The sequence below is a fragment of the Xenopus tropicalis genome, chromosome 8 (genome assembly GCF_000004195.4).
Source record: "Xenopus tropicalis strain Nigerian chromosome 8, UCB_Xtro_10.0, whole genome shotgun sequence".
NCBI lineage: Eukaryota > Metazoa > Chordata > Amphibia > Anura > Pipidae > Xenopus > Xenopus tropicalis.
Genome location: NC_030684.2, coordinates 80,999,678 through 81,014,134, shown reverse-complemented (window position 1 = coordinate 81,014,134; position 14,457 = coordinate 80,999,678). Strand labels below are relative to the sequence as shown.

The 14,457-nt window shown below is 40.2% G+C and overlaps 1 protein-coding gene and 1 pseudogene across 1 annotated transcript in view; one reads left to right on the top strand and one right to left on the bottom strand.

Annotated features, from left to right (window-relative positions):
• Positions 1-12,544, bottom strand: part of lrfn1.2 (leucine rich repeat and fibronectin type III domain containing 1, gene 2) — a 33,904-nt gene extending 21,360 nt beyond the window's left edge. The window contains exons 1-2 of the mRNA XM_002940360.5: positions 11,565-12,544; positions 1,854-3,245 (exon numbers count right to left, since the gene is read on the bottom strand). Coding sequence (XP_002940406.1) covers positions 1,854-3,235 — 1,382 coding nt within the window. The 5' untranslated portion in view covers positions 3,236-3,245; positions 11,565-12,544. The remainder of the gene's footprint in view (positions 1-1,853; positions 3,246-11,564) is intronic.
• Positions 8,715-8,872, top strand: LOC116407393 (annotated as a pseudogene).
• Positions 12,545-14,457: the final 1,913 nt, after the last annotated feature.

Here is a 14,457-nt window from a genome sequence, read left to right as displayed (position 1 = left end):
TCATATCAAAATCTTGTGTATGCAGCGCAATAGGGGGCCTGATGCCTGAGCCCAAGGACAGGATGCACAAATGTCTCTCTCTCTCTCTATAACATACATAGCTGTCTTTACTCTGCTTCATTATAATATACTCTGTCCTATAACATAAACAACTGTATGTCAATCTGCCTTTTTCCCTGTAACATACTGTCAGGCCCGGACTGGCTATCTGGGAATTTTGGCAAATGCCAGAAGGGCTGCTGTAAGATACCATAGACACTATGTAGAGGGCTGGTCGGGAACTGTTTGGTCCTTCGTGTACATGAAATGCCAGGGCCTATTTTATATCCTAGTTGTGGCTTGCATAATATACACAATTAACTATTGCTCTGCCCCCCTTCCCCTCTATTATATACACAGTTAATTATTATTCTGTCCCTTTCTTTACAAAATACAAAGCTTATGTCTCCTACTCTATAACATACACTGCTCTCACTTAGCCTGTCTCTTAATAACATCACTTATGTTAATCAACCAACAATTTGTATCTCTAGCACACAGTAAAGTCTCACACTAGTTAACCACAGTGCCCTACCAAAAAATACCAATATTCATGCAACAACAATAGTTATGGAAAGTGCACACTTTGCAGAAATCTCAGCTGCAACAAGATGTGTCAATAAACCAGTTATGTTGCAAATGAGAACTATAGTGATAGGTGCTATTTCCACTGCTATTACTGCAACATTACTCATGTTATTGCATTAGTACATATCTTGGCAAGGCATGATATATTTGTGTAGTTTACAGATGATCGCAGTTTTTTGCAAGAAAAGTACAGTAGCTATACATCACCAACTACAGTGTGGCCATTTAGCCGCTAATGCTGACAATACTGGTTTCACGCCTTGGTCGCCATTTTACTGAAAAAAAACATATGCTAATTATTGGGATAACTAATCCATGTTGGCATTAAGTGCCATTACAATATTAAGACAAAAGTTTTTGTTTTATTTGCTAACTAATGGGGTTATATAATAAAAAGCACTAAGTTTGCCCAGGAGCAGTAACCCATAACGACCAATCAGAATGTGGAATTTACTGGTCACCTGTTTAAAAGCAAACATCTTATTGGTTGCTATGGGTTACTTCTCCTGGGCAAACTTAGTGCCTTTTTTTTACATATGGGGTAAAAGTCTTAGTCCAAAATGTAGTTTTTAGTATAGACAAGCAAGCATTCTTACAATTTTGCTTATAAAATTGCTATTATGGACATTGTTTTACATGTTCCTAGATGATTTGTGCTTGGCAGAGCAAGTGGAAGAGCAGAGTAGCAAAGCACACTGATATTAGTAAATGCAAATACAGGTATCGGACCCCTTATCCGGAAACCCGTTATCCAGAAAGCTCCGAATTACGGAATGCCTGTCTCCCATAGACTCCATTTTAATCAAATAATTCAGAATTTTAAAACTGATTTCCTTTTTCTATGTAGAAATAAAACAGAACCTTGTAATTGATCCCAACAAAGATATAAATAATCCTTATTGGATGCAAAACAATCCTATTGGGTTTAATTAATGTTTTATTGATTTTTTAGTAGACTTAAGGTATTGAGATCCAAATTATGGAAAGACCCCTTATCCGGAATACCCTTGGTCCCGAGCATTCTGGATAATGGGTCCTATACCTGTATTAACATTTTTGTTGCTACTTAATCATTAATGCTTGCATGTTTATAGTGAAATAATAACTAGTATTTATAAAATGTATTTTACCTTGAGTAAGTGGCACACTGTAACTATGCACCATAACTAAGCATATTGCCCAGTATCTGTTTCTGTAGTACCAGTCTGTCCTAATCCTGAACTCACCTGTATATGAGGCTTTCATCAGAAGAACTGTTGTATTGAATCTGGTACATGCGAATCCCTGGTATATTTCGATCCAAAAACCACTGAATTAAAGCTGAGTTGTGACTGTGATGCATCATTACCACCTTTCTATCTGAGTGGCTGCTGGATTCATTTTGTGCAGCTCCAGGTTTTGCTGGTGTGAGAATGTCAGAAGGCCCTTTGTCTAGCCTGTGGTGCCTTTGGCTGGCATTAGCTGGGTGAGGAAGGGGACTGACAACCAACTCCACAGATGCTGTGGCATCCCCGGCTGTATTGGAGGCAATGCAAGTAAAGGAGCCAGAGTCTCTTACAGTCGTGATAGTGATTTCCAGTGTTCCATTCTCATATGAGACAGCCCTGGATGAGTTTGATACCACTTTACCCTCTGGTGACACCCAGTGAATTGAGGGTTCAGGGTCTCCTACAGCCTTACATTTTAGCACAACTCCTTCTCCTTCCAAAACTGATGTACGCATTGAGTGATGAGTTACAACTGGTGGGTCACACATGAACTCTTCCTCGGAAATACTCCAAAAATATTTTCCCATAAGGTTAGATGGGGAAGCACATGTCTCCAGATCATCCTCTCTGGTGAAGCGCCGGAGCCACAGCAGCTCACAATTACAGTGCAATGGGTTTCCACCAAATCCAAGTACAAGTGAGGACAAAGGTGATCCTTTTGACTTGGCATAAACTGGAATTCGTAGGAACAAAGGGTCAGGGGGAATGGTCTTCAGCTTATTGGAGGTCATATCTAACCTAGCTAGTTTGTGCAAGTTGGTGAAGACCCCCCCTGGAACATATTCAATTAGATTGTGATCAAGGCTCAGGGAGTTAACATTCATCAACTTAGATATGGTCTCCCAAGGGACCTTCACCAGGTTGTTGTATGAAAGGTCTAGATCCTCCAGGGTGCCAACAAAATCCTGGAATGAGCCTGGAGAAATAGTGCTGAGTTGGTTGTTGCTAAGAATGAGATGTCTCAAATTCTGCAGACCTTTGAGTTGCTCATCTCCCATGGAGAGAATACGGTTATTGTCCAGATGCAATGCTCTCAACCCCCGGAGATCAGCAAATGTGTATGGGGTGATATGACTGATAGTATTCCTGGAGAGAGTGAGGTGAAGCAGTCTGGTCATGTTTGTGAAGTCTCTCCTTCTGATGACTGTAATAAAATTGTCAGTGAGTCTGAGTTCCACTGTCCGAGGGTCTATGACTGATGGCACAAAGAGCAGCCCAGTCTTGGCACACAGGATAGCTAAGGATGGAGCCAGATTCTGGCACAGACATCTTTTTGGGCAAATCTGTGCAACAGCAACTCCTGCAGTAAGGGTGATCATCAAAAGGAAGAAAGCCCCCATGGTGCACAGGCTGCAGAGATGGTACATAACAGACATGTCACAAAACATTTGTTTAAAACCACATGGAAATTTCAATAGCTAAAGATTACATAGGGATAAAAAAAACAATCCTTAAAAAGCTGTAGACTTGTCAACGGGTCTATAATGATTTCAAAAGTTAATTATGCACAATGAGAAGATTACATCTGAGGTGAGTGAAATGGAACATGCTTCACAGTGGGCAGCTGCTTTACACCCTATTATTAATATTAGAGAAACAAAATGTATGTCAGTTTTCCAACATTATATTAGGATTGCATACACAAATTACAGGTTGTGTTCTGACAACCCATCCCATTGAACTTAATGCAGTAGCATTAATAAAGGAATGTCTGATGCCACTTTCTATATAAAATGCCCAGAGAACAATTCAGCCATTAAATATATATGTATTGTGCAGCATAAGTAGCTTTAATAATCAAACCATTGCTTGAATTTAGCAAATCTTTTAAATACAATGTTTAAGTCCCAAATGCTGACACTCAGCAGAAGCCTGTAATGAGAGGCTAACAAGAAAATTATTTGTGAGCTAAATGTGATTCAATATGAAGAGTTTGGAGTAATGGCTGCAATTTTGTTCCTCTGGAGCTAGTTAATAGGAGAAGAAAGGAGGAGTGATGCATAGACAGAAAGAAAAACAGGTGGAAGTACTGAGAAGGGTGGGAGATGTGAACAGACAAAAAGAGCATCCAGGGTAATGATATTATAATATGCAGAATAGGATGATGAGGAACAAAGAGAGATGAAAGGAAGGTCTGAGAAATACAAGGAAAGAAGCACTTTGCCATAGAATGTATGTGGGTGGTAAAAAGAAGGATTAAAGGCAGGAGATACATATATCAATTAAGAGAGAGGTGGTGAGGGAGTGGGACCCAGATGCAAAGGATAATGTCAATTGGTTGTACAGGTAGGAGAACATAAATAAAAATGTTTACTTTGAAACGGTGTCTTAGACTAAATACTACAGGAATAATGTGAATGACTATAGGAATAATTACAGACAAGGTGTGTAGGGGGGCATAAGGGTACAGCCTGAGATATACATAATGAGAGATTCACAGCCTGAGGGAGAGCAGGGAAAGGTATAAACAGACTGAAGAGAGAAATGTACAAACTGAAACAATCCCTCCCATTGATGATTTCACAGAGTGAGAGAAAAAACAGTTGATCTATAGACTGAAATAGGCAACGTGGGAGCCATAGAGAGAAAGAAGGGATGAAGTTGTACTTTCTGATAAAGACAAAGCAAACATTTCCAAGGGTGAGTGGCTTTTACATACTGAAATAGGCAAAAGGGGTAATGAAAAGGAAAAAGGGCAATGATTTTACCCTCTTCACTTTGTGTAAAGATATTTTAAATGAAGGGTTATTATATAAAAGAACAACATATTTCAGACAACTGTGTGCAGGCACATGTGTCAGATATCAGCAAACTTGAGAGTTCGCATTTCTTGCCAATATCTGCCATGTGTAATTGCACACAATGCTTCTGGGGGCAGGCCAGGTAGGAAGGTGATGCCAATGAAAGGGCTAATTCTCGGCAAGCATTATTATGAAGGCAGAGAAACAGTCCCATGTGGTATCAACCCTACACTGACTTCTGTTACATTAGGGATAAAAGGATAAACAAATAGTTTCACTTGAAATTGATTACACATTAATGTAGAACTATCACATTTATATATATATATATATATATATAATCTTTTTTACATATATATATATATATATCTAAGTTTAATCTATATAAATTGTGATTGGTGATGTCATCAGTTAGAATTATTGGTCAGTGATGTAATTTCACATGACTCACTGAAACTGTGTATAAATAAAGTACCCTCTATTGAAAAATATGAGGATGTTAGAAGTCACCTTGGAGTTCCATGACCTGCAATAAATATATAGTCATGGAGCTCCTTGGTGGCTTATGTTTTACAAAAGGAGGTACTTTATTCATGATTTAAATATATATGTGTGTATATATATATATATAGTGAAGTTACTTGAAAATTACATTTTCTATTAGTGAGCAAAAAAATGGGGATCCTCACTCATTGTTATAGAATATTGTTTCTATTGGTATAGTTTTCCCTTGAAAAATAAATGCAAAATGTTTTTTAAAAAAATGCAGAAGAGGGAAGAAACCTAACAGCCATGTAAAAAAGATTTAATAGAATGCTTTCCATTCCCCTCGTCTATTCAGTGCAGTCTGTTTCTTTACTAATAGTATCAGCTCTTCAGTCTGTGGAATCTATAAAGCTCTAACTGGGGTCACAGAGATCTTATGAAGCGTCAATGGGTTATTTTCTGGATCAGTGATTATTAGTGGCCTTGAGCTCTGCAGCTTCTGAAAAGTGGTACAGACACACAGCATGCTGAGTAACAAATACATATCTGTGGGTAGAAAACACATGAATCGTGTGCCAAAAAGATGCCACTGTGTCATGTCAGTGACAAGTAGAATATGCTTGGTAAACAACAAAGGCTGGTAATGTACTTATGTCAATCTAAAGAGAATATATTTATTAAGTCTGAGTCTGCAGCACCAAAACTTGACCTGCTGCATATTTACATGATTGTGCTTATGCCACAAATAGTTAGTTGTAGCTGGTATTTTTTGCACCTGAGTGCAAGATACACTTGTTTGGTGCACTGGGTTGGTCAATATGCCATTATGTTTCTGAGGCAGTCTGTGTTAGGTGTTTTGCGTAAGCATAAAAGCACAGGATTAGTAAAATTTAATTCAAAAAGCTCTTTGACTGGCTATATACCTGTATATATATATATATATATATAGGAGAGTATATATATATATACACTGTATATATATATATATAGGAGAGTGAAAACAGAGCTCACCACAGTCCACCAGAGGGAAATTTCACAGCTCTCTATCCATTCAAATATGATTGTTATGGTCATAAAGATCGAAGGGTAAAAACAGAACAAACTCTAATTCATCTGACCACAAAACCTTTTCAAACACCACAATAATGGCACTCTTATGCTTTCAAATGTACCTATAATTGTTCTTTTTGGGTAATGACTTCTGTTTTTAGACACCCTCCTATAATGTGTTATGCAGAATTCTTGATACCCACATACCTACAGTGAAGTATGTTAGTAGTAGCGTCATGCTTGGGGGTTATTTTTCAGCAGGGACTGGGAATCTTGTTAACTTTGAAAAAAGAATGGATGAAGTCAAATACAGAGAAATACAGAAAGAAAACGACTTTCTGTCTGCTACAAAAATAAAGTCTGGGCAACAGTCCATCTTAGATCCCAAACACATGGCTAAAACACAAAGGAGAGACTCCTTTTCAAGAACAAATGTTAATGTCCTACAATGGCCCTGATCACAGTCCAGCTGAGAATATGCTTCACAGTTTGTACATGAGCCTCACACAAATAACCTGAGCATCTTAGGAAAACTCTGCCTGGAATAACCGGACTAAATCACTCAGGAACAGTCTGCAAAGCTGCTGCGCATTTACCCTTAAATTGTTATAGCTACAAAATGATATTGCGTTTTAGTGCTTTGAAATAAAAACATCACAGAAAACAAAATCTCAGTGTAGGATTTTTTATTCAGTGAAGTGAGAGAATTGGTCAGTTGTCTGAATCATTTTGCAAGGTGCTTTATTTAGCTTAGAGCAAAGCACTTGCTGAGCTGTGTTTAGACCACTGTGAATGATATGAAAGAATGGCATATCAGTCTTTCTATTCCAAGGATATATAATACAGCAAATAAGTATTCTACCCAAATATCATAACAAGCCTTCTGGCTACAGTACCATAGCATGTAATGGAAAGCTTTTAGCAATGGTTGCAGGCGTTTTGATCACTGACTCTTTCTCTGAGAGTTTTCTGCTATTATGGTGATCTGATGCAGATAGACCCAATGAGGGACTAACTACAGTGTATCTGCTATGGCATGTCATATTGTCCCTTGGAAGCTCACAGGGAATGACTGAGCATTGAAATCTCATGCTCCTACAGTTCAATGTGCAGTCCTGGCAAATGCTAGAGAGCTCAGTGACCCCCAGCAACAGGAGGGAATCATAAGGAAAACACAACCTGCAGGATTTGGTGGCACCTGATTCCCTGTATAGCTAAGTTTTTTAGTATTTGTTTGTCATGATCCTCATAGGGGTGATATACACTATTCTGAATTTAGAAATATTTGTACAAATCCCCTGTTATATTTTCATTTGCACCTTAAGACTCCCCTCTTACCTTTCAACAGGGTTTTATTACTATTTCATCCCTTTTACTATATATGTGGCGCTTCTTTGTCCTATTTGTAATAAGCCAACCAATTGTTATAATAAACTAGTGCCTACATTTTAAACAAACTGTATCAACTGACCAGAGTATCTTTTTCTATAGCCAAAGGTCCCCATACAAAGGCATATCCGCTCGCTTGGCAAGTCTTAAGGTGCAAATATATAATGACGGGCATAGGCAAAGTCAGTCCGGTGACCGCATCAACGAGCCGATGCGGTCCCTGATCCAAGATCCAAGATCCAAGATTTTCTAACCTGCCCAATCGAGATCTGCCCGATTTCAGGCCAGATATCGGTCGAGCAGGCCCGTCGGGAGACCGTTATCGGCAGCTACTATCGGCCCGTGTATGGGGACCTTCCATCCATCCATAAGGAAGGAAAATTTAATTCTAAGCAGTGTGCATATATCCTTTATTGTTCTCTGGTTCTAAAAGTGGATATACAGGGGCAGATTTTAGCTGCTGGTTCTGGTCCTTTAGACCAATTTGGCAGGTTATCTGCCCATGTATGGGCACCACCAAGTGGCCTACCCAACCAATGTCTGGCCAAAAATTGGGCAGATCTCAGTTGGGCAGTTTTGATTTTCCCATCAGATCGGGGATTGCACTGGCTTGTTCTGACGGCCCATATAACTAGGGCCAAATGTTCGAATTATGCCAATATTGCCCACCATAGGTGAGCATATTGGGAGACGAACTCTTGAAACAGTGCAGTGTAGAAGAAGTCAGCTCTTGTGTGTTTATTAGCTGACTACTGCACTTTGTTCTAGGAGTTAGAAACTGCTTTTAGGCTAATGCTACAAGGGGAGATTAGTCGCCCATGATAAATCTCTACTACTGGAGGCTAATAATAAAAGGATTGTGGGGTGATTAGAGAGGCATATGAACAACAGGAAAAAATAGTCGCCGAAGTTTCCTTTGTCAGGAAACTACAGGTGGTTTAGCGATGCCTTCCCACCAGCGGTTCACATTATTGCTGGTGGGAAGGCATTTTGGGGAGATTAGTCGCCCGAGGTTGCAGAGATTTATTGTGGGAAACTAATCTCTCCATGGGGCTTAGGCCTTAATAGTAAAAACATTTACATTAACTTTCATTATGCAAAAAACTGTTTTTGGGTGGAGGGCACCTTTAAGTGTAGCAATTCTGTTTTAAAGTGCTTTGCGTAGTGGCAGTATCATAGCCAATGAGGTCAAACCGAGGTGTGATTATTGCTAATTGTGATGAAGCTGAAGCTTGATGAAAGTGGAGGGACTGTGTTCCCATTAGGGAAGAGCTGCTGACTTATTTTTTGTCGGGGGCTTCGCACATGCTCATTATGCCTAATCGTGCTTCACTTCCTTGCCACGGCCATTAGGCGGGCGGGAGGTATTTTTCTTTTATTCTTTCCAGCTGCCAGCTGCAGCCTTTCCAAGGTGATTAATGGCATTGCACCTGTACACTCTTTGTGTTTGATTTATGCACCCTGGATAGGTGTCATAGTCCTCTGGGCTTGACCCTAGGCCAAGACTTGGTGGTTCTCACTCTAGCTTCGGTGAAGGTGGATCTGCCCGCACATGCTGTTCATTGGCAAAAGCTTTGGACACATGAGCATCGGAGCCCATACCTTCGGGTAGGACTCACAGGCGATGGCTCAACATCGTGAATTCTGTTTTAAAGTTATGCTGATATTTTACTAGGCATTACTGCAGCCTAATTTTAAATACTGTTCTAAAGTTGGCTTTAGTAATTCTTTACCTAAAAAAAAACACTTTTATTTGATTTATTTCTACTTCCGAAATCTGCCTGTGTTTGTACAATATCTTACTTAGTACTGATCTCTTTGCAAACAAGCAACATTGTGTTCTGATTTTATCACCCTGCATATCTTAGCGTTATCAGCAGAGTTATAAATAGCATCTGATAGCAGCTTCAGCACAATGAATTTAGAATTTAACTGGGAAATAAAGCCTGAGAAATACTACGTTTAACTCTTGTCTACTATGAATATCTTACATCATCCCATTAACTTCTATTAATTCTGTTATCGCTTTATATAGAGATGGTATATTGAAGATCAGAAGGCTTTTTTTGCTAGTCTCTCACTGGGAAATTTGAAATTCTGAGTAAATAAACCGATTAGGCAGATAGATAAATACATGCATACATACATACATACACAGTGTTGGACTGGGCCCTCAGGGACCCACCAGAAAACCTTAGACCCTAGGCCCACTCTCGAAACTATTTTTCCTCCTTTCTCCACCCAACCTCTTTATTCTCCTAGTCTCTTTTATTTACATGCTAGCATCTATTCTTCCATCTTCCATCTAAGTATATAATCATTTTGATGGAAAGCATAGTGATTAAAAGGGCATTTTACCTTCACAATGGGTCATTTACTATATGCAGAGCAGAATGCAAAAACTGAGCCAAATCCACCATTTTGCACCTTGCTGGAGCTGTCTGGTCAGCACTTCTGCATCCTTTAGATGCGTAAGATAGTTACTGCTGGTGGCACAGGCTGCAATGGGGCCCTGTTCTTGGCACTTCCCAGGTAATGGTGGTAATGACAGGGTTGCTTTGCACTTAGCAGCTCAGTATGTCAGTTTGCAGCACTCTAAGCTTATGGTTTCATACAATAGTTGATACATTTCTCATTAGATGCAGCGGCTTCAGTCTCTACTGAGCATGAAAAATATAAATTATTACCATAATAGTGTCCAGTTCATCAAGATGAGCACATGCAATTAAGCACATTTTGGCACACTGGCCACAATTGCATCGGACTCAATTTCCCTGCTGCAATTCTACTGGAATTATGGGGGATAATGCTGCATTCTGGGTTAAAAACAAACATGCTAAACTGCACTTTGCACATTACACTTGCATTAAAATGTTTAATTGAGCTGGTAAGGTCCAGTGTCATAACTAAGTAGAGCCTGGTACCCCCCCCCCAAAAAAAAAATATTCAGGGGCCCAGTTCGCAAATTCAAGCATGCGCCGTCCCTCCTCTTTGACCCGCCCCTCATTCCCTCCAAACCATACAGCAGACCCTGCAACCCTTCACTGGTAAGGTCCTCCAGATGTTACAATATGAACTAGGCAGTTACAGCATCTGCTCCAATCTTATGTGTATGCATCATGTCTTTATTTCCCAAACAATAACATAGTTCCATTTCTTCAGTTAGAAGTCAGATGCTATTATGTTTAGACAGCAATGATCAATCATGAAGATAAAAAGCCACTCATAAATAGGGATATTTACATACAAGATGCAGTCCAATAGCCCTTAACTCTGGGTACCAAATTAAAAGTAGGTGCATTGCTATCAGCCTGGATCCTATAATAATGTTCCGCTATTTTTAGATTGGGGAGTATAAAACACATCATATTTTTATCAACAGCTTTTTTATCTCTCTAACGCTCAGTCTAATTAACTGTGTGTTATTTCTGTTTTTCACTTGTGCCACTTCTACTATCTCACTCCTTCTATCCATCCTTTCAGAGAGCATAGCAAGTCTCAGCTGAGAAGAGATGATTCAGTTAAATTCATTAAAGCAGATAATCTCTCTACCCAGAGGGTGGGCTCCAGGCTTGGAGATATAAAGAAAGGAATTCATTCAGCCCTCCACACTATGGGAGTGATCCCTATCTTGGGATTATGGGGGCAGCCAAAATCTCCTGCATTCAAAAAGTGGACACCCGATTCGTATAAAGAAACCCCACTGCTTCATGTACAATACTGGATCCTAAACCCATTCCACTAATCTTTTGCCTTTTCTGTGCTTATAATGTAAAAAAAAGTAGGCATAATACCTCTTCTATAAAATACAGGTACCACAATTTCTATTCTCCAAGCAGTCTGACAACCTAAAAACAATAGAATTGGCAGCCTTCTAATTAACTATGCATTAAATGCTATTCCAACATTGCCAGAATCTTGAAAGTATGTGCAAAAAAGGGGGTCTGATAAGGAGGGGGTTGCATTTGGAAGGGTGGAAAATGAGTATATAATCAATTTGTACCTGCTGGGGGGAATCCTGAAAATCCTGATGTTTGCCTCTCACATTGTTTGCATGGGTATATGTGAGTGTGTACATGTAAGTGATTGTGTGTGTGTCACTGCTCCATTGCTGCACAGGACTCAGCTGCAGTCCTGTCCTGAGTGTCAGCTCATGGCTTTAGGGACAGAAGATGCACCATATGCAGAGGCACTTAGAGTCTTGGGGGCTGAAGTAGATGAATCACTTATAAACTGGCTAATGAGCTGATTGTGTCGTTCAGAGTCAATTTCTCCATCAAAGCTCCAGAGACTGGATGAGATGCTTCAGGCTATCAGTGCCAATCTGCTCTAAATCCATCATGTGGCCAAGTCCTGAATCTCAATGTTGCCAGGAGGGAGGGCTAGAGGTTTCTGCACTTAAGAGTACAGAGTGGTCTCCCAAACTGCACCACAAGCCAGTCTGGCTCCTGCTTGGAATACACACAAGGTCCTGTGCACAACACAGGGTGGCGTAAGGGAGGGTGATTGGTATCAGACAAGGTAACTGCAAACTGTAATAGAGAAGGTGAGCTGGGGATCTTCAGACAGACTGTTAAGTCTCTTCATCTGTGGATTACACCCTAATGCCTACTATTTGAAAGAGCAAGATTTGAGATTATTTATCTTCTTTTGCCTTATCATTCAATTTGATGGCTCCAGGCAAGCTGGATATGTGCCCCTGGCACAGGTAGGGTGGGTACAAAGAAATGTACCCTGCCCACTTGCAGTGTCTCAGATTCCCAGACACATTCTAGGTGTCTCCTTCTGCCCCCTGGAGAAATTCTCACGTGTGTTTGTGCATGTGCGGATGCCTTAAATCTCTGAAATCTCAGCTGTGGATCTCATCTTTGCTGTGCATACAGATTCCGGAGCACAGATTTCCAGTCCTGCGGTGCCTCCTCTGCAGCTGCTGAACAGTCCTCCTCTGAGCCTGTGTCTGGCAAACTGGATGTGGGGGAGTATTTTCAGCTTCATACATATGTAATTCAGCCAGCTCACTCCCACTTGCTTAAAGCTGCAAGTGACTGAAAAAAATCTCAGCTCTGTAAAAAGAGGATTCCTATGGATCAGGAACATCAATTATTTAGCACTTGGAATGAAGTGAATAATTCAGCACAGTGCTTCTGTAAACAGCAGAGAACTTGTCTCTGTAAGAAAGGTGCCAGGAATGTGGTACCGTAGGCTCAAGTCCATGTGTGGAAGTCTTGCTTTAAATTGTCTTCTAAAAATTACACAAGCCTACCTTACTATGTTTATTTCTGTATATTGGGTCATTAAGAAATGTTAACAGTGCTGCCACAGAGGCTCTGGGAGATTAATCAGAGTAGAATTCTGTAATAATCTAATTATTTTTACATTTTGCATCTTATAGGAACACATATTTTTTCATTAGTGCTACTGGCCAGTGTGGCTTTTGTGCACCTTAACCTCTACAAATTCCTCCCCCCCTTTTATAACACCTGCCCTGTTTTTCTAAGTTAGGTGCAAATATGCATCAGTGATGTAATCCACAGCAACAAGGAATTTGATTTCATTATGGCCAAAGTGGCTGCTGTAGGATGCTATAGACAGTCACTACTTAGTGGGCTGGTGGGGGCTGTTTCAGGGCCTATCCTGAATCCCAGTCTAGGCCTGACGCTGCACACATAGGAATTAAGGGGCTTATTTAGAACCACTGCAGCCTGTTAGTTAGAAATATTGACAAGCTTAGCTACCCCATGTGAGGGTGGGCTAAGCTGACTAATTCAGTTCTTTGCTCCTTATAAGCTCATGTTCTCTTTATTGCTTGGATGCAAGGTCATAATTATTAACGTGATTTCATTTATGTGTACCTGTACTAATAGAAAGATAATCCTCAGCCTTGTGGATCTGCATTACTATTCTGTGACAGGATAGTATTTCCAATATTTTATAATCCTTATGTGAGACAAATGTGTAAGGTTAGTAAAAAGCTGAATGGGGGGGGGGGGGGGGTGCTGTAGATGTGATCAATTTGGATTTTGCCAAAGAGTTTGATACAGTGCCCCACAAACTGCCCCACAAACTGCTTTCTAAACTAAGGTCTATTGCTCTTATTGAAGTCGTTTGCACGTGGATAGAAAACTGGCTACAGAATCGGGTACAGAGTGGTTGTTAATGGTACATTCTCTACTTGGAATAAGGTTCTCAGTGGGGTCCCTCAGGGTTCTGTACTGGGTCCACTTTTGTTTAGTTTGTTCATTAATGGGGAGGGTATTACAAGTAATGTATCAGTGTTTGCAGATGACGCAAAACTCTGCAGCTCAAATAATTCCATCCAGGATGTGGCATCCTTCCAGCAGGATCTTGACCAACTCGCAATCTAGGCAGCAAATGATATTCAGTGTCAATAAATGAAAGATAATGCACCTGGGATGTAAAAATATGCAGCCACTTATACCCTTAATGGGACTGCACTAGGCAAATCCATAATGGAGAAGGACCTTGGAGTCCTTGTAGATAATAAACTTGGCTGTAGCAAGCAATGCCAGGCAGCAGCTGCAAAGGCAAACAAGGTTTTCAGCTGTATTAAAAGGGGTATAGATTCGCGGGAGAACAGGGTGGTTATTCTTCCACTTTACAGAGCACTGGTAAGACCCAATATGGAATATGCCTTGCAGTTTTGGTCTCCAGTGCTCAAAAGGGATATCACTAAGAGGGGGTACAAAAAAGGGACTATGCTGGTAAAGGGGTGTGGAAAGTCTCAGTTATTAAGATTTGTAGATAGTAGTCAGCGCGGCACCTTGAATTTGTTTTTAAATAGTGCAGGTTCCCCAATGGCCACTTCCCATCGGTATATCCAAGCAAAAACAGTCGGGAACAGCACCACTTGTATTCTTATTTAAAATGCCTTTACT